The sequence below is a fragment of the Callithrix jacchus genome, chromosome 6 (assembly GCF_049354715.1).
Source record: "Callithrix jacchus isolate 240 chromosome 6, calJac240_pri, whole genome shotgun sequence".
Taxonomy (NCBI): Eukaryota; Metazoa; Chordata; class Mammalia; order Primates; family Cebidae; genus Callithrix; species Callithrix jacchus.
In genome coordinates, this window is record NC_133507.1 from 95909388 (window position 1) to 95930368 (window position 20981).

At 46.0% G+C, this 20981-nt stretch overlaps 1 protein-coding gene across 1 annotated transcript in view; it reads left to right on the forward strand.

The window, feature by feature from the left end:
* Window positions 1-673: 673 nt before the first annotated feature.
* The window catches only part of TMEM163 (transmembrane protein 163), a 267032-nt gene continuing 246724 nt past the window's right edge, over window positions 674-20981 (forward strand). The window contains exons 1-2 of the mRNA XM_035305067.3: window positions 674-958; window positions 6415-6534. Coding sequence (XP_035160958.1) covers window positions 757-958; window positions 6415-6534 — 322 coding nt within the window. The 5' untranslated portion in view covers window positions 674-756. The remainder of the gene's footprint in view (window positions 959-6414; window positions 6535-20981) is intronic.

A 20981-nucleotide genomic window follows, 5' to 3' on the forward strand; every position in this document is an offset into this window, starting at 1 on the left:
AAAATACCCCATCCCTGGCTAAATGGGTGCTTCAGGGAGAAACTGGGAGGAGAGTTAAAGCTCCTAAAAGGAGGGAGAGCGACGGGCTTGGGGATAGATGAACCCTTTTCCCATGCTTGAGCAGTGAGGATGGCGGCCCAGGCGAGGACCCAGTACAGCCTCTGAAACCTATGCAGCTCCAGAAGAGAAAGATGCTAAATTAGGGGCGCTGTCCGCTCTCCTACCCACGCGCCTCCGCGGGCTTTGCGGACCGCAGAGGAATCCAGTGCGAGGGGTACCCTCTGGGCACCATCCCGCAGCGCAGGTGGGGCGTCCCCGCTACGCCCTAGTCAAGCTCTGCGGGGCCGCCTGTGGGCTCCCACGCCTTCAATAGTGACTCCAGCTTCGGCGTGTCTGGCCCAGCCGGGTTCCTCCCTCCGGTCCTCCTCCGTGAGCCGGCTCCCGCGGCCGGGCCTCGGGGCGGGTCCCTGCCGCCCGCACCTGCCCCCAGGGGCGGAGCGCGGCGGCGACAACGCGGCCCCAGCCTCTGCCACCGGCCGCGGAGCCGCGCGGCTCTCCGCTCCTCCCCCCCCCCCCGCCCGTGCACCTCCACTCCGCGGCGCCCGCCCGCCGTCTCTCCCTGTCCACGCGGCCCGTCCGTCCGCTGCTCCGCCCGCCGGAGCCGCGGCGCCTCGCACTTCTGACTCGAGTCCCCGCCGCGCTCGTCGTCGCCGCCGCCACCGCCGCCGCCGCCGCCGGGATCCGCAGCCCCGCGCCATGGAGCCGGCCGCAGGCATCCAGCGCCGCAGCTTCCAGGGGCCGGCCGTCCAGCCGCCGCCTCGGGGCCACGCGCCCCCGGCCGCCGCCCCCGGCCCGGCCCAGCTGAGCTCCCCGACGCGCGAGCCGCCGCAGCTGGAGGAGGAGCGGCAGGTGCGGATCAGCGAGAGCGGCCAGTTCAGCGACGGGCTGGAGGACCGAGGTGAGCGCTTGCCGCCCGGCCCGGCCGGCGACGGGGGCGGCTGCTCGGGACCCGCCTCTCCCCACTCGCAGGCTGCGCTGGGCCGGGCGCCGGGCTCGGCGCCTTGGAGCGCGCGGGGGCGCGGAGCCTGGACTTCCCGGCGAGGGCGCGGCGAGCCGAGAGCGGCAGCCCCACCTCCTGCGGCCGGCACCGCCTCGGCTGCGTTCCTTCCCTTCCCTCGAAGCCCAGACCCTGGCTGCCTCCAGGCCGACACCGCCTGAACCCGCGCCCTCCTCTCCGCCAGCTCCAGCCCCTCCTGCGCCCACGGGAAAAGTTTGCGGGAGGCATTTTTTTGCGTTCGGAGCCGAGCGCTCCTGGGCCACTGCGGGCCCTGCTCAGCTCGGAGGGACCCGGGCTCGATGCATCATCCTTTCCGTAGTCCCCTGCGGCCCCGCCGGCTGCCTGGGAGAACTTCCCTCTGCCAGTATAGCTGCGAGTTGTCCCTCGGCGGCAGTCCCGCTGCCCGCCCCGGCGAAGGGCGCTAGTAGAGGAGCGAGCCGGGACCTGGGCCGTCACCGGAGCAGTCTCGGGGTCTCGGGCGGTCACCTACTCTCACCGCGGACCTAGGTCGCGGTGGGTCCCTGCCCCGTCGTCTGATGATGGGGCAGAGTACTGGGACATTTGGATTCGGGCCACCAACCTCATCTGGATGGATGCCACTGAAATCTGATGATTCCGGAGGGAGCGTCTGCAGACCCTTCAGAGCCCCCTCCACTGACACCGGCCTGGAGGCCGGCACACGTGCCTCTGCTGGGGGACCACACTCTGCCTCCCACCGACTGCCGATGCCCCCAGGAGTCGCCAGCGTAGGACTGGAGAGACTCCCTGCTCATTCCCGCGTCTCTCTCCTCCATCCCTTCCGCGTTTCCTTTCAGCTTGGATTCTTTGCAGAGGGAGCCCTGTTCTTGGCCGCGCCTGCACCTTTTCTGCTTCTTGCTGATCCGAATCCAAATTGTACCCCTCAGAACGAAATCTGTGGTTCTGCTAAAACCGCTTAGTGGCCAAAGAGAGATTCTTGCAGCCAGGCCCTTCAGGGGAAGCCGGCTCTTTGCACCTCCACCCCCTTTTCTTGGAAGCCTTATTTTGCTGGCTGTGGCGGGTTTATATATTTTAGACTTAGCAGGTTTTTGTCCTATTCTTAGTATCTCCTGTACATTTTTATTCCGGTTTAGTGTTCGGATGCACGATCTCTTTCTCCTTAGAAATTCTAAACTGTAGCATGTGAAATAAAATGACATGGAAACGGCAGTTCCCAGAGAATCCGCCGAGATGCTCAGCCAGAACTGGAGCTGCTCCAGTGGCAACGAATTCTGCACCTCTGTTGCAGTTTCTCCCCCTGTGCTCACATAACTAGATGCCATTTGAGAAGTGGGGACAGGGGACATCACGAGCACGGAGCAAAACCTCTCACTTTTATTATAGGGTGTGTTCATTACCTTCGCCCCTCTCCAGCTAATGTTGTAGGATTTAAAAATTCCATATTGAAGAAAGACAGAAGCCTGTGTTGAGCTTATTTTTGTAGGACTGCAGGTCATCTGAAGAGCTGGCCTGTTCCTCCCTACCCCCCAAAAGGATAGGAGGGAAAACAGTGCTAGAGTGAGTTCATAGTTAGCATCATTTGGTAGTTCATGTTCAAGTGTAAAAAGCCCTTCTGAATTCATTCTTAAGGTTATTTTTCTCTGGTCAACGGAATTTCATTTTCCATTATATGATAGCATGAAAGCATTGACTGTTCATAAACTGTCACTGTGTGAGAGCATTGCATATCACACACAGCCTCTCTGTTAGGATGAATCCTATTCCCCAAAGAACACAGTGCTGTGTGGCATTGAGAGCTGAACGTCAATGTGATATTCTTTTGTTTGACCTCTTCCTGATGGCAACGTTTATGTGGTGATTAAGTGATTTTTGTTAAATAAACCAGAATATTATCTGGGGAGGTGTATTGTAAGATTCTGTGTTTGTTGTTTGGGTTATTATTTTTTTTTTCTTATGGGCTGCATTTTTCCAATATTGATTTTTGTATCCTTTGGGAATGGCTTGAGTGCAGCTACCTCTCTTCCCGACTGGTGAGGGGAACAGGGGAGGAGGAAGCCCCAGCACTTGCCTGCTGTTTGTCTCATCATCCTGCCTGCCTGGCTTTTTTTAAGGCTTAAATAGCTGTAGGCTGTCTGTAGAATGGTTGGGGGGGGTACCTCAGATCTGCACGTGTATTTGGCATTCTCTTTTGTCCTAACTCCCTTTGGAGCTATCAGGATGTGGTTATAGACCATGGCTAACTCTCATCAAAGGCTTGCTTTTAAACCTAGTGTTTTGGGGCTTTGGAGGCATTTTCCCCTTAGAAGTGATGTGGGCTGGTTCTCAGAAACCTAGCTAGCTCAGAATGTCAGTAACTGCAGTGCCGTTTGGTTGAGCTTAAATTTCAGGGAGCAAGAGCTCTGTGGTCTAAGACCTTTAGGGGCTAAACACAGCAATCAGGTCAGGTTTATCTTAATCATTCTTCCCATCCCTCTTGAATACCCATTCTTCTCCCACAAGTATTTCCCCACCATTCTGTCTGTAACCTTAGGGCCCAACTTAGCCTTAGAGAATTATATGTGTCAGCATTTCCCGCTATTTCCCTGTCTAACAAAAATTTCCCTTTCTTCAGAGTTCAAGCTTGACAAACTTAGGAGAAAGGAATTGGAACTAATGCATACTCATGTAGAAATAACTGATTGCTTCAGCCTCTCCACATATATTTGTACCTTCCCCCTCTCCAAAATAAAAGATCAGTTCCTCATTAGTACAGTCCTATACTTAGTATTCCCAGGCCCAACTTGCAAATACAGAAAATTTGAGTGAGTTTACAAATTCAAATATGGGTCCAACTATGGGTAGGGAGGATCCAGCCTTGTCTGCAAATCAGAGGCGGCCTGTTGTAACTTGTATAGGCTGGCCTGCCTTTTCAGGCTGCCTTTCTTCTAGCTTTAAAGCACAGCTTCCTGAAAACATTAGAATTCTCACCACATCTTTGTGACTTGTGAGTGTGCCTGACTAGTGGAGGTACCTGTGTGTGGACCATTCACTAGGAACTGAGTCTTTGTACGTCATCATACTCCACTTCCCCTTGAGGAGTGCAAAGTTTTCCATTCTTAGGATCGGCTATATTTTTAGAAAGAAAAATCAGCAGAACATAAGCAAAGGTTGAATAGAAATGGGAAAGCCTTCCATTTTTGGACAGTCTTCCTGTTGTACTTATTCGATTTTATTTTTTAATTTTAAAAATCTCAGGGAGGAGGCACACACAGGGAAGAAGCACTGGTCGTAATTCTGAGAAGTCCCAAGTGCCACCTTAGGGGGACAGTCCAGGTGTCCTGGGCTATCGTCTGAAAGTCCTCCAGGAGGGTGCTGTTTCACTGGTAGGTGAAGCATGTAGATTGGTCTGCATGTGGAGTCAGGACCATTATATTATTGAAACTCGCTGACTTTAGTTGGAAAAATAATTGTTATGTGACTGACGAGAAAATGGGCATCATTGTCATTCCTCTTAGAAAATGAAATCTACTTCTCAAAGGAAGCTTTTTTTACCCCACTGGATAAACCTCTGGAGATTGTTGCTGTCAAAATACCTAGCAAATGAACTGCTGATTTGAGTCAGTGCTTAAATGTTACAGCTTCACTTCTGCTGAAAATCGATTGGCCAGGATGAAAGGAAGGTTTTTATATCATTTGGGAAAAGGGACATAAATTATTAAGAATGTGTGGAATCTGCTCATTTTAGGATAGTACTATAACTGGTGATTGTATAGATGAAAATTGGAATAGGGTGGTTTTTGGCAGCTAAGAAATAAATAGACAAAGGGACATGCCATAAACTTATTTAAATCACTTGTACCTGGGCAGAATTTGACAAGGGAGAACGTATTTAGTTTTTCCATCCAAGTCCACTTATGAAGGAAAGTTTGGGGAGGCTTTTACAGAGAGAGGATGGTGATGGTGTTTATGCTCAAACATTTGCATTCTCATCTCCCTTTTGATTCTATGTAAGCCTGTAGGTTTCAATTATTTAAAAATCCCTAGGCTGTGAGTTGAGCTCACTCAGCAACCTTCTTGACATTCTGGCTTGCTTTGCTCAGGACTTGTTCAGGGATGCTTGAATGTGCATAAATTATTAAGCACATTCAAAAATTTCAGTTATAAATGGAACTGAAAAATTTTAGCAGAGCCCTGGTTTTAACTTTTGATCAGGATGCAGCTTTTGGCAACCAGAGGCTTAGTGTGGTACCCAGTTGGATGAATGAGATGGTGTCTTTTACGTGATGTGTAGGTGTGCTATGTCTCACACTATGTGATATTTTACAGATTGGTACCTGAGCCTTCATTCTTTGGAGCTGCTCTGATGAGGCTGCCCAACCTCTGAAAGTTGTATCTTGGGTTGTTTCACCAGAGATGGTGTAATAAGCTCCTGTTTATGTAAATGGATGGCTGAAAATGCGGTCCTCTGTGCAACTAAGAGATGCTGTATATAGTCAAAGGATGCTGATCTAAGGATGAAAATATAAATCAAGATCATTCTGAAGAGATTGTAATCTTTTACCCCAGACAGTTATGGGCATTGCCTGGGAGTTGTCATGAATTTCTGTTGTTGTCGAGGACTCTCCATGTTGAAAGCATAGGAGCTAAAAATAAAACTTGTCTTATACAAGGCCTACCTGGGAGGCGACCTCTAGTTTTCGTAGGTTTGCCCCCACTTTAATATTCTGAGAATTTTTTGACATGTGCTTGGTAAAAAGGATGTGTATACTATAGAGCAGAATAAGGAGGGAAGGAAATGTGGCATATAATTTGGGCCTGGAGGCTCTTGCTAGAGGTGGTGAAAGAGAAATGGTTCTTCTCCTTCGGATGGTTGGAGGAGCAATGAGGTCATTTGTAGTCTGACTCCTTGCTTTGGGCAAAACCCAGTCCACCAGTTGGGGCTGTGCTGGTGAATCAATGCAAATCAATGCCCACAGCTGAGGAGCCTGAAGGCCTAGCTGAATGTGGGTGGTTTGTGCTGTTTTCCTAACGGAAAGGCCTTGTGGGCTGGAACAGCATCTACCTGAGGCCGAGCAGCTTAACACAGGGGCAAAGGAATGGCCTGGTGTGATATGTCAGGGAATGGTGGGGTCTGTGGAATTCTTCGAAAGAGGATGGCTGCTGTTACCCTGCAGAAATACATGGCCCATATTGTCAGCGCCTGTGATTTTTCAAGGGGTGCCAGAAAGCTTGATTTTCATGTGAAATCTCCTAATTGTTAAAACACAGTGTGAGCCAAACAAAACACATCTTGGCCCTTGGGCTGTGACTTTGCAATCTTTGGCTAAGTGATTGTAGCTCTTGCTGTGCGTTTCTTAGTAAGGAAATGTCTAACTTCCTTTTCTCCTTGTTTTGGTCAGGCTTGCTAGAAAGCAGCACCCGCCTGAAACCTCATGAAGCCCAGAACTACAGGAAGAAGGCATTGTGGGTGTCCTGGTTCTCCATTATTGTCACCCTGGCCCTAGCGGTGGCTGCCTTTAGTGAGTATCAGGGGTCTCCTGGGCCCATGTGTGCTGCTGTTGCCCGTTTTATTCTCTAATTCCTGTGGGATGTGCTTTTGCTTTTAGTTGACTGTTACTGATGAGTAATTTTTTTCTAGATGGTTGGAAAGTCAGGGTACTTATAAATTAATGAAATGGCTTCTCTCCTCTGCAGAGGGACGAGTGGTAAGAAGGCGAGGTGAAGAGTGGTACTGGGAGCCTTGGCTTGCATCAGTATTTGGGTTTGCGGAAGTAGATGCTGGCTGCTGGCTAAATAGTGAAAATACTCTTGGTGGATGCCTTCAGCTTGGGCTGACACATGACACATATATCTCCTTAAGATTCCTATTTTGAGCCTAATACAAGAAGATGGGTGCAATATTGCAGTGAGCCCTCTCCTTCTCCCTGATCATATCTGTGTAAGTCTTGGAAGAAAATCCTATGCACATTTTAAAGAAAGGAAAATGGGAAGGTCTTCTCTCAAGTTTTTCAGTGGCCATGGAAACAAAAACATGTATTACAATTAAGACAAACTAAGGAAGTGGAACAGTTTCTGCCAGATAATCCTGTTTGGGGTTAGGAAGGCCGATGGCATGTGTTTTCTCGACTAACACATATGTTTTGCAGCCTATGGAAATGTACATGTGCTATTTATTCTTATGAATTGTGCAATGGCTCACAAGCCTAAGCAATGTCAGTTACAGCTCAACCTTGGTAGAAACCCATGGTTTTTTTTTTGATGCTGGGGAGAAGACTGCATTTTGTGACGAATTTATTACCTAATAGAAAGATCGATTTTCTCAGTGATAGGCATCATATAAGGTGTCTCCTGTGACAACCTTCAGATTAGGAGAAAAAAGCCTGTGTTTGCTAGGAGACAAGCTGTGTGTGTGTGTGTGTGTGTGTGTGTGTTGTTTAAAATTCTATTCTTCAAGGTTAGATCTGCTGCTGGAAGTTGAGGTTGGTTCCCAAGAGGGAATATTAAAATTTGACCAAATGCTCCCTGCAAAACCAGGCATATATTACTTGAAGCAATTTATGTTGGAAACACTGTACCGTATCTTGGCTCTAACAAAGCCAAACATTTAGAAGCGGAGGGCAATGCATTCCCAAGTATAAACATTTTTACCAGTGAGCCAGAAATCTAATCGAGGGGAATTCTGATTCCTGAAAATAGCTACTCCTTCCCCTTGCCCCCGCTTTTTTAATGCTGAAACAAGAATAACAAGCTGGATTGATGTCCCTAGGGGATAATTTGGTTGCAGTGGCTGGTGGAGGACTTTGGATCAGACACCATAATTTACATATGTAAAGGAAAAGGAAAGGAATGAAGGGAGGCAATTTACAAACAGAATAATAGTAACTCAGACAGGTCCATGTGCCTGATAAAGCTGTTTTGATTTATCACATGGGTGTTTGAATGAGGGCCTGAATGTGAAGAATTAGTGGGCAAGTCTTCTAGGAGAGTAATATTACATTTGATGTACTTAAGTCTCATAATAGACAAAAATTATGAGAAAATTTGATTTCACGTTACACCTGATCAGTTGGGTTATCTTAAAAATGTTACTCATTTCCTTTAATACAGAAAGGCAGTTGCATGGTGCATACAGAATTAGAATATTGCTTTGTGACAAGGGCTTCTCTTTCTTTTAAAAATGATTTTACACCTTCATTGCAGCAAGTATTTAATTTAAATCTTCTAACTTCTAGCCCATAAAATGTTGGCATTGGCATATAATATCATGATTTGTGTTAGCTATAGTACATTCAATTTGTTCTCACGTTACTTTCAATTTGTTCTGGTTTAGTTAAACCAAAAAATGTAGAAGGCGAATTATGTTTTCCCCTACTATAACTATAGAGTAGCTTTAGTGTTTGTGTATGTGTGTGTGTATGTGTGTGTTTCATATTTTAAACCCTTGATGTGGTCTCTGATTGTATTGTTAGGGTTGTTGGTTTTACTATTTAGTTTCCTAAATATATTTCTAATATACAGTATTTAAAATCTCTTCCAAAGCATCGTTTACATGGTGACAGACTTTTGTGAAATTCTCTTCCTAGTTTTGAATGGAAAGAAATAGAGATTAAGCAATGTAAGCTAACTTTTGAAGTTATGTTTAAATTAGCATATGAAGAAAAATGGAACATTTCAAAAATGGCAAAGTTTTTGTAACATGTCACAAAAAGCCCCAGTCCTACTCTTCAAGGAAGGGGGTAGTTAACAAAGATGGATAAGTACAATGCTCCGACTTGCTGCACCTCTGTCCAAACCAGTCAAATGGCTGAGTTGAATCGATTAGTATTTTTAAGATTGCTATAGAATTACTATATGTGATGCTTTGGTGTGGTGAAGTCCTCGGAGTGTGTGCCTGTGTGCATGTGTGTGTTGTGTGTGTGTATGTGTTGGCAGGGGATGTTAATCAGGATGAAAAGAAAGGGACTGTATTTATGGACGTGGCTTCTTGCTACTGCTGGATGGTGAAAAATTTGGGGCAGGAAGAGCATCCGTCCTTGCATGGAATCGGTAATCAAGATGGAAGTAAATGAACTGAGAGATTTTTAAAAACTTTTTAGTTAGGTGGAAGGACAATATTTTTTGGAAAATGATAAATTCTACCTAAAGATTTACATACAAGGCTGAGGTCTCATTTATTTTATAAACAATTACTATTTTTTGAGGCAATTGGGTCATCCTTCAGCTATTCTCTTGCTAAGGGAGGTGTCTTGGAGCCACATCTCCTGGGGTCAGCTGGAGTTCCTGTCTTCACCTCCTCAGCTGCCATTCTCTATTTATTTAATCATAGTTACTGATTTTTTTTTTTCTGAGACAGAGTTTCACTCTTGTTGCCCAGGCTGGAGTGCAATGGCGCAGTCATGGCTCACTGCAACCTCCACCTCTCATATTCAAGCGATTCTCCTGCCTCAGGCTCCTGAGTAGCTGGGAGTACAGGCACGTGCCACCACGCCTGGCTAATTTTTGTATTTTTGGTAGGGATGGAGATTCACCATTTTGGCCAGGCTGGTCTCAAACTCCTGACCTCAGATGACCCACCCACTTCGGCCTCCCAAAGTGCTGGGATTACAGGGATAATAGGCATGAGCCACCTCACTGGCCTAGTTACTGATTTTTAGCTGAGTATATTCTGAAGAAATGCTGTTGGCTTTTTTGAGTTTGGAAATGAGGAGGGTGGATATAGTTGAGGGGCACACCTCTTTTCCTCAGTCAACTGGAAAGATTTTTATTTTTTTTTTTTGAGACGGAGTTTTGCTCTTTTGCCCAAGCTGGAGTGCAATGGTGCGACGTTGCTCACTGCAACTTCTGTCTTCTGGTTACAAGTGATTCTCCTGCCTCAGCCTCCCGAGTAGCTGGGATTACAGGTGCCCACCACCACGCCCAGCTAATTTTTGTATTTTTAGTAGAGATGGGGTTTCACCATGTTGGCCAGGCTGGTCTTGAACTCCTGACATTGTGGTCCACCTGCCTAGGCCTCCCAAAGTGCTGGGATTACAGGCATGAGCCACCATGCCTAGCCAAGATTCTGATTTTTGTACATTGTAGGTTGTGAACCCAAACGTCTCTGAGACAGATCTCAATCAAATTGGAAAGCTTGTTTGCCAAGGTTAAGGATGTGCTTGTGACAGTCTCAGGAGGTCCTGAAAACATGTGCCTGAGGTGGTTGGGGTACAGACTGCTTTAATACTTTTTAAAGAGACGTAATATATCAATGAATATCTGTAAAATGTATATTGATATGATCTGGGAAATTGAGACAATTGGAAGCAGATGGCTTCCGGGTTATAGGTAGATTTAAAAATTTTCTGATTGGCAATTTGTTGAAAGAGTTAAGTTATTATCTGAACACCTGGAATCAATAAAAATGAGTGTCTGGATTCTGATGATTAGTGCATTTATGGGGCTCAATGTTTTATTCTGCAGATGAAGCCTCCTGGTAGCAGACTTCTTAGAGAACACACTGTAAATGTTTCTTATCAGACTGAATGTCTGTGTTGATGCTAATGCTGGTCAGCTTTTCCTGAATTCCAGAAGGGAGGAGGGTACAATTAGGTACCTCTGAGTCCCCTTTCCCATACAGCTGGAAACAGTCTTTCAGGTTAACTTTGGAGTGCCCTTTGCTGAGAGGAGAGGTCCATTCAGATGGCTGGGGAGCCTTAAAATTTCATTTGTATTTTACAAGTTAAAGATTGTTATTCTTCATCTCCTGTAAGCTTCCAGGTAATCAATATGCCGTGTCTTCTCAAGTTAGTAGTTTCTAAAAGACCTGTTGATAAAACTAGCTTATGTCAGTGTCACTGAGTTATTTGTTATAAATCATATGTGTAATTATGATTAGCATTCATATGTCTGGTATAGTTTGAAAATTAGGCGGACTTTCGCAGTTTGTGCCTTGAGTGTGCTTTGAAAGGGATATGAACTATTTTTTAATGTGAACTATTTTTGATAATACTTGGTAATGTAGTGATTTTGGATCTGTTCAAATGCTGATATAAAACCAGATGGTAATACATCTTGAATATTTCAGAGAGAGCTCTAGTTTGGTTTTAAAATTCATTCTGTTTATAATCGGTAGGCAGCATGGAAAATGGCAATCCTGTTATGAACAAATGTGAAAAAAAGTCTGTTTTAATAATGAAGCTAGAAAGAGAACAGAAGTTCTGTCTCAAAACTCAGGGTTTTGACATCATTGATATCTTTGTTACAGTGATTTAGGAAAATGCATTTGTTTTTGAGGTTTGAGTGCAAATTAATTTTCAGGCACTCAATACATGTTCTGCGGGAAATAAAGACATATTTGAAACATCCTCAGGGGAAAACCTTTCCTAAGATACACAGCTTCATTAAAAAAGTACTCCAAACCTGGATACTCTCAGAAAAAGCTCACTCAAAAATTAAGTGCAGCTGTAGATTTAAGAACTAGAAAAGCACCTTGGAAAGGAGTGATTTTTAGATGTGGATACTTTAAAGCATTTATTTGATTTTAATGTAAACCCTTAACCCTTAAAAATGGTAGGATATGTATTTTTATCTTTTTCTTTCTAAATTATGAGACTAAGAGTTGAGAGATGGATAAAATGAAATTGCACGATTCTTCTATAAACTCAGCAAAAAAACGTTTGGGCACTTTCTTAGGTGTTCTCTCATCTGACAGACACATTGGGAGACAGAAAAGACATAAGACCCTTCAGGCACTTTATGCTGTGCTGAGGGTAACATGGAAATAGTTGCTGTGGCCTTAAAGGTGTGGCCTTGGCCAGGCGCAGTTGCTCATGCCTGTAATCCCAGCACTTTGGGAGGCCAAGGTGGGTGGATCACCTGAGGTCAGGAGTTTGAGACCAGTCTGGCCAACATGGTGAGATCCTGTCTCTACTAAAAGTACAAAAATTAGCCAGGCGTGGTGGTGTGCACCTGTAATCCCAGCTACTTGGGAGGCTGAGGCAGGAGAATCACCTGAACTTGGTGGAGGTGGAGTTGCAGTGAGCTGAGATCGTGCCATTGCACTCCAACCTGGGAGACTTCGTCTCCAAAAAAAAGGGTCTGGTCTGCCCTGACTTTTGCCCCCCTTTTTTCAGACACCCCTAACTTCTTCTCCTCAGGACTGGAGCCCATGTCCTTTGGGCAACCCATCTCATGGGTCTCACATGACAGCCTTCTCATTGGCAGCTCCCCTCCCCAAAGAGGCCTCACCAGCTGCAGGCAGCCATTCCCCCAGAGTAGTTTTATCCATGACACTGCCGATTTCCCTCATCACAGTTCTTCCCTTTGTGCCGGTCCTCCAAGGATGGAGGCTGTGTAGCCCTTATCTCTTCTGCCTGTGTCCCTAAACTTGCCCGTTTCCCCTACCCCTGAAATACTTCCATGACCCAAAGCCTTAACTGTGCAGCTGACATTCTGCATGTGGAATGATCCTTTCCATAGTTTGCTGGTCTTGTATTTATTTTACTGAGAAAAGCAGAATGTATACAAGATAAAAATTGCTGCTACCAAAGGTGCACAGTCCAAATCTCTGTCCCATTCTGAAGTCTGTCTCTCCCGCTGGCCACGTTGGTTACCAGTGTCTTGATTGTTCTTCAAGACATTTTCTGTTCATGTTCAGGTCCAGGTGTGGTGGCTGCATACACTTCTGGCCGCTCCTCATGTCACATGTGGTGTCTAATCCTTGCTGGACTTTTCGCAGCCCCGGGCCCCTCTGCAGGCTCCTGTGTCCACTGCCTCGTGTGGAGTGGAACTGTTGTGGAGAATCTGCAGGAATATTTTCCTGTCCAGCGTCTGGCTACCACCGCTGAAGCAGGCGATGGTGCAGGGGCCAGGGGATGTGGGCAGGAAGTTTGAGAGCCACATTCTGCTGGTGTTCTGAGGGATAATGGGCTCCCTGTGGGTGTGCTCCGAAGATAAACCCAGAGGCTGCTTCTGAGAGGGGAGACCAGGAGGGAGGGACAGGCAGGCGAGTGGTTTGGGAGCCTTGTTCTGACAACTCTCCCTGCCTCTGCATTCTGCCTTCATACCCTGTGGCATGAAGAATCAGGGATTCTGTGCCTGTCGCCCTAGGTGCTGTGAGCTCAGACAGCACACGGAGTATGGAGGCGTATTTCAGACAGGCTCCTTTGCTTATCACGAGGTCCCTCAGGATCTTGCCCATTTCTTCCTGGCTGGCCTCACCTCCTCCCATCCCCATGCACTGCTGACTGCAGCCCCCAAGGCTCCCTGTGGGCCCCATGGGCTCTGTCCTGTTCCTTGTCCCAAACCACTTATCTGCTCTTCCCTTGGTCTCAGATGCCTTTGGTTCCTGACCTCCATGCTTTTTTTTCCTAGTAAAATTTTTACTTATCCCTCAAAATCAAGATGAAAGATTGCCTTTTCTGGGAAGCCTTCCAGGCTGATTGAAATTCCCCTTTCCCCCGTAGCCCCGTGGACACCCATAGATCAGGACCTTGATGCACAATACTTGAATTGTCGTGTCATTGCTTTCAGCCCTAATCTCCAAACCAGGGCCCGTCTTGTTCAGGCAGTGTTCTCAGCCGCTAACACAGTGGACACTCAGACGTTGGCAGGACCGGAGTCAGTTTTGCTGTCCCCCTGCTGGGGCCACTGTGGTTGCAGCAGGCTGAGGATGTACGTTTGCAGGTAGAGACCCCAGACAAAGTAAACAAGGAGGGCATCTCCAACCTTGTAAATGGGGTTGCCGGAGCTCGTGCGCTCTCACCCCTCCTCCTTACTCCACTGCCCAGCATCCTCCCAGCGCCCCCCGCCCTCCCCGCCCAACTCCCGATTGAAGCATCCAGGCTTCTGTTGACAGGGACCGCCTGAGGCTGTTAGGAGGACTCCTCTCCCCAAGTCTCCACTCACAGATGACTGCTGTTTCCAGCCAGGAGTGGGGGAGGGGTCTCAGCAACTGCCTGCCTGCCCTGCCTCCCTTCTCAGTGCCTTCTGCACACAGCATTTAATTGGAAGCATGGCCAGGGCACATTAGCACTAGGTGCCCCTGTCACACAGCTGGGGTGGCGACACAGGGGAGCTGGGCAGCGGGCCCCAGGTGGGCTCATCTCATGCCCAGGGCCCCTTGTCCCTTCTTGCTTGGGTCCTTGCTGGCAGGGGCCCTTTGGGACATTTGTCAGGGTTTTTCCTCTTGCCTCTCAGTCTTTTTCCAGTCATATTTGTTAAGCAGTTGGATGAGAAGGAATTTTCTAGTCTGTGAATATCCCAGGGCTATAATTTGGTCCTCTAGGAATTGCCTCTGTAAGGTGAATTTCTGGCCTAGCTCCTCTTGGACAAGAGGTGACTTTCCAGAGCCTTGTGTGTGGTTTGAGATGCAGACCACAAGGAACAGAGGGAGCCAGGAGTATGGAGGGCACCCCGGCTCCCACCCCAGCAGGGGAAACACTTGTTCCCTGTCCACCTTCTCCCATGCCTGATGGCCACGCCTCCTTCCCACTGGAGACTGTGTTCATCCAGGCCTTAGTGAGCGCCTGTCAGCGAAGGACAGTCTGCTGTGTTAGCTATGACAGAGGACAGCAGGAAGTGGAGCAGTTTGTCCCCCTGCAGAGCTCAGGTCTAAGTGGGAAGGTGGACTCTCTAGCTGTCAGAGACAATGACAGGGAAGTGGGCAGCACAGGTAACCTGAACACTTCCCTTTCCCCTGCACTAGCCACACAGGGGCGCTCAGGAAAGGACATCACTGACCTGTTACAGCACAAAGAGTCTACAGCTCTTAGGAGCCCCTGGCCTCAAAAGGAATGAGATGAAAATCAGAGCTAGCAGTGCAGAAGCTGGGGCTGCTATGGAGTGGGAGCGGGGGAAGGCATCTGGCCTCAGTTAGAGGGGCTTGGGTTATAATGTCCCCACAGGGACGGAACATAGATGCAACCCCACAGACTTGATGGCCTAAACAACAGAAATTTATTTTCTCGGAATGCTGGAGGCTTGAAGTTCAAGATCAAGGTGGCAGCAGGATTGTTTTCTTCTGAGGTCTCTCTCCTTGGCTCATAGATCTCCATCTTCTCCTGTGTCTTTACACGGTTGTCCCTCTGTGTGTGTCTGTGTCCTCATTTCCACTATGAGGACACCAGGCATATTGGATTAAGGCCCACGCTAATAACCTGACTTTAATTTAATTACCTCTTTAAAGACCCATCTCACAGCACAACTGCATTTTGAAATACTGGGGGTTAGGGCTTCAACATTTGAATTTTTTTTGTTTTTTGAGACGAAGTCTTGCTCTGTCACTCAGGCTGGAGTGCAGTGATGTGATCTCAGCTCACTGTAACCTCTGCCTCCCAGGTGCAAGTGATTCTCCTGTCTCAGCCTCCTGAGTAGCTGTAATTACAGGCATGTGCCACCACGCCTGGCTAATTTTTGTATTTTTAGTAGAGGCAGGGTTTTGCCATGTTGGCCAGGCTGGTATCAAACTCCTGACCTCAGATCATCTGCCCCCCTCAGTCTCCCAAAATGCTGGGATCACAGGCATGAATCACCACTCCCGACCTCAACATTTGAGTTTTGAGGAAACATAATTCAGCCAGTAACAGATGGCTTGGTCAGTACCAGGCAAGTGGAGGAAACTAGTAATAAATTCCTTAAAGGGACTTTGTCTTCAATGAAAGGTTGGACCAGAATAAATCCCTCCAGCAGCCCAGAGACAACGAAGAGCTCATCTGTGCCAGAGTAGTTCTGTGTGGGCTGAGGAGAGGGTGGGCGTGGGGGAGACTTCACTGGAATTCAGAACCATGAGACTGATCTCATGTACATTTGTGTTTGGGACTTTCGTAGGTTGATTCCCTGGGACATAGACTCAGAGACTCAGCTTCCCTCCAGGAGGTTTATTGGCGGTGGGGTGAGGCTGGGGGCGGCTCTCAGAAGAACACCGGCAGGGAGCCAGAGATGCAGGACTGGGCAGAGGGGAGGTTGAACTGCCGTGCTGTTGCCTTAGAGGCTTGTCCCACAGGGACTTGGAAGCTGGGATGGCTTCCAGGTGAAGCATGGGAGCCAGACCTGTCTTGGGTGTGGGCTGCCCCAGGGACAGGGACAACCACGGGAAGTAGCTTCCTTCAGTGGAAGGCGGTTCCTGGAAAGGGATGTGGATATCAGCAGCCCTCATTCCTGGCAGCTGGGGGAATGAATGCTCAGGTCCTAGAGGAGAATTTAGGAGACACACCAGGGCATCTATTCTTGGAATGTGTACCCTGCACTTAGCTTGGGAGCCCTCAAGCTGAGATAATAACATGGACGTGGTCCTAGGTTGGAAATATGCCTGGAGCACCTGAAAGAGTCAAGTGCAGAACTTTGACCAAGGCCTAGCAGGTGTTGCATGGAGGCAGCCCCACCAAAGATGAGCTGACATTCCAACACTAGAAAGCTCCCGAGAATACGGCCCACCATGATTGAGAGTCATGCAGACAGCATGACTAGACCGGAAATTCTAGGTGAGAGAAGTAGCTGACAAGATCTGTAAAATAAGTGTGTTTAATATGAGTAGAAAATAAAAACAGAATCAAATATACAAATGCTGAAAAGAGCAACTAGAGAATAACCAAATAAAGATATTTGCTATCTTTTTTTTCCTTTTACTGTCTAAGATGGATGTAGTTATAAGAATGTTAAGAACGACAGCAGCCCCCACTCCCCATCCCTCTCTCTTCTCTGTCTCCCCCTCATTCTCCTCCCAGCAGCCTCTTCACCTCTTGTAGTTAGTTCTTGTATTTACTTGTATAAGTAAAAGGGTTCCAATGCTAATTCTTAATTTGTTTTTCAAGTTTGGGCATTATTTGTTAACTTCCCAGATGAAGGGAAATAATTTACTCTTTTATCCTCCTGGCCCCACACAAGTAGACTGACTTCCTGCATTTCCATCCTTGACCATAGTTATGGTTTTCATTATTATGACTATGGAAATCCTCCTCCTCGAGCCATAGGGTGGAGTATGATGACTTCTTCTTCTTTTTTTTTTTTTGAGATGGAGTCTTGCTCTGTTGTCCAGATTGGAGTGCAGTGGTGTGATCCTGGCTCACTGCAACCTCCGCCTCCTGGGTTCAAGTGATTCTCCTTCCTCAGCTTCCCAAGTAGCTGGGACTATAGGCTCGCACCCAGCTAATTTTTGCATTTTTAGTAGAGACGGGATTTTACCAAGAGATTGGCCAGGCAGATCTCAATCTCTTGACCTTATGATCCGCCCGCCTTGGCCTCCCAAAGTGCTGGTATTAGAGGTGTGAGCCACCACGCCTGGCCGATGACTTCTTTCTTGTACGATTTTTAATTTTTTCTTGATTTCATGTCGGTTTTGTTTATTCTTATGTTTACTTTTCTACAAATTTATTTCTTATTAAACTTTCATTCAGCATTTCTTTTCTAACCTCAGCTTCTCTGTGATATTTTCAGAGCGGAGGTAATTCTATCAGTTTCTTCTTGAAGGAACCTCTCAGAGCACCTGACCTCCTGTAACCGGTTCTGGTTGCCCTTTCCACCTGGTGCACAGTTCCATCCCAGCATCTTCCTTCACCACCTTTTTTGCGATTTCCTTTATTTTTTCTCTTCTGTTGGACCCCCTGTTTCCAGGACACCATGTTTTTCTCTTCTCTGGTTTACTCCCTTTTAGGGGGAACACATCTACTCTAGCTCCCTAGGTAAGGTCACATGGGAGGTGTAGCTTTCAAGCCATAAACTGTCTGAAATGTCTTTAATATATCCTGGCATTTGATTGATAGCTGGATAGAAAACTCTCAGTAGGAAATAACGTTCCTTAAGAGTTGTGAAGACTTTGCTTCATTATATTGTCATTTGTAGTGTGACTGTGAAAGTCCTAAGATATTCTGAAACTTACACCTTTACCGGACCTGCTGTGGTGGAGGCTCTTTTATCCATACACACCCTACTTCCTATCTCTTTGTCTTTTTGCTCTGCTTCCTGGGAAATTTAATCACCTTTATATTCCTACCTTTCTCTCTCTCTCTCTTTTTTTTATAGCCCCAACCCTCCCTCCTTTCTCTTGAGTTTTCATTTCCATTATCGAGTTAAAAAAATTGTCTGAGTATATTCCTTTAAAAAATTATCAAACTCTTGTTTTGTGGATCTTTTTTGAAAATTAATTTTTAAAAAATTTTATTTTTTTAATTGCATTTTTAGGTTTTGGGGTACATGTGAAGACATGCAAGATTGTTGCATAGGTACACACATGGCAGTGTGATTTGCTGCCTTCCTCCCCATCACTTATATCTGGCACTTCTCCCCATGCTATCTCTCCCCAACTCCCCACCCCACACTGTCCCTCCCCTATTTACCCCTGATAGACCCCAGTGTGTGATGCTCTCCTCCCTGTGTCCATGTGTTCTTATTGTTCAACAACTGCCTATGAGTGAGAACATGCAGTGTTTGATTTTCTGTTCTTGTGTCAGTTTGCTGAGAATGATGGTTTCCAGGTTCATCCATGTCCCTACAAAGGACACGAACTCATCATTTTTGAAGGCTGCATAATATTCCATGGTGTATATGTGCCACATTTTCCCTGTCCAGTCTATCATTGATGGGCATTTGGGTTGGGTCCAGGTCTTTGCTATTGTAAACAGTGCTGCAATGAACATTCGTGTGCATGTGTCCTTATAGTAGAACGATTTATAATCCTTTGGATGTATACCCAGTAATGGGATTGCTGGGTCAAATGGAATTTCTATTTCTAGGTCCTTGAGGAATCGCCACACTGTCTTCCACAATGGTTGAACTAATTTACACTCCCACCAACAGTGTAAAAGTGTTCCTATTTCTCCACGTCCTCTCCAGCATCTGTTGTCTCCAGATATTTTAATGATCGCCATTCTAACTGGCGTGAGATGGTATCTCAATGTAGTTTTGATTTGCATCTCTCTAATGACCAGTGATGATGAGCATTTTTTCATATGTTTGTTGGCTTCATGTATGTCTTCTTTGGTAAAATGTCTGTTCATATCCTTCGTCCACTTTTGAATGGGCTTGTAAACTGCAAACATTTTTTCTCATTCTGTTGGTTGCAAATTCACTCTAATGACTGTTTCTTTTGCTGTGCAGAAGTTGTGGAGTTTGATTAGGTCCCATTTGTCTGTTTTGGCTTTTGTTGCCAATGCTTTTGGTGTTTTGGTCATGAAGTCCTTGCCTATGTCTATGTCCTGAATGGTTTTGCCTAGATTTTCTTCTAGGGTTTTTTATGGTGTTAGGTCTTATGTTTAAGTCTTTAATCCATGTGGAGTTAATTTTAGTGTAAGGTATCAGGAAGGGGTCCAGTTTCTGCTTTCTGCACATGGCTAGCCAGTTTTCCCAACACCATTTATTAAATAGGGAATCCTTTCCCCATTCTTGTTTTTGTAAGGTTTGTCAAAGATCAGATGGTTGTAGACATGTTGTGTTGCCTCTGAGACCTCTGTTCCATTCCATTGGTCTATATCTCTGTTTTGGTACCAGTACCATGCTGTTTTGATTACTGTAGCCTTGTAGTATAGTTTGAAGTCTGGTAATGTGATGCCTCCTGCTTTGTTCTTTTTGCTTAGAATTGACTTGGCTATGCGGGCTCTCTTTTGGTTCCATATGAAGTTTAAGGTGGTTTTTTCCAGTTGTGTGAAGAAGGTCATCGGTAGCTTGATGGGGATAGCATTGAATCTGTAAATTACTTTGGGCAGTATGGCCATTTTCACGATATTGATTCTTCCTAACCATGAACATGGAATGTTTCTCCATCTGTTTGTGTCCTCTCTTATTTCGTCGAGCAGTCGTTGGTAGTTCTCCTTGAAGAGGTCCTTTATGTTCCTTGTTAGTTGTATTCCTAAGTATTTTATTCTCTTTCTAGCAATTGTGAATGGCAATTCATTCTTGATTTGGCTCTCTTTAAGTCTGTTATTGGTGTATAGGAATGCTTGTGATTTTTGCACATTGATTTTGTATCTTGAGACTTCGCTGAAGTTGCTTATCAGTTTCAGAAGATTTTGGGCTGAGATGATGAGGTCGTCTAGATATACAATCATGTCGTCTGCAAATAGAGACAATTTGACTTCCTCCTTTCCTATTTGAATACTCTTTATTTTTTTTCTTGCCTGATTGCTCTGGCTAGAACTTCCAATACTGTATTGAATAGGAGCGGTGAGAGAGGGCATCCTTGTCTAGTGCCAGATTTCAAAGGGAATGCTTCCAGTTTTTGCCCATTCAGTATGATACTGGCTGTTGGTTTGTCGTTAATAGCTTTTATTATTTTGAGATTCATTCTGTCAATACCTAGTTTATTGAGGGTTTTTAGCATAAAGGGCTGCTGAATTTTGTTAAAGCCCTTCTCTGCATCTATTGAGATAATCATGTGGTTTTTTTCTTTGGTTCTGTTTATGTGGTGAATTATGTTTATGGACTTGTGTATGTTGAACCAGCCTTGCATCCCTGGGATGAATCCTACTTGATCATGGTGGATAAGCTTTTTGATGTGCTGTTGCAGTTGGTTTGCCAGTATTTTATTGAAGATTTTTGCATCTATGTTCATCATGGATATTGGCCTGAAGTTTTCTTTTCTTGCTGAGTCTCTGCCGGGTTTTGGTATCAGGATGATGTTGGTCCCATAAAATGATCTGGGAAGGATTCCCTCTTTTGGATTGTTTGGAATAGTTTCAGAAGGAATGGTAACAGTTCCTCTTTGTATGTCTGGTATAATTCGGCTGTGAACCCATCTGGACCTGGGCTTTTTTTGTGTGGTAGACTCTTAATTGCTGCCTCAACTTCAGACCTTGTTCATGGTTTCAACTTTGCTTGGGAGGATGCAAGTGTCCAGGAATCTATCCATTTCTTCCAGGGTTACTAGTTTAAGTGCATAGAGTTGTTTCTAGTAATAGAGTTGTTTGTAGTAATCTCTGATGATGGTTTGTATTTCTGTGGAATCTGTGGTGATATTCCCTTTATCATTTTTTATTGCATCTATTTGATTATTCTCTCT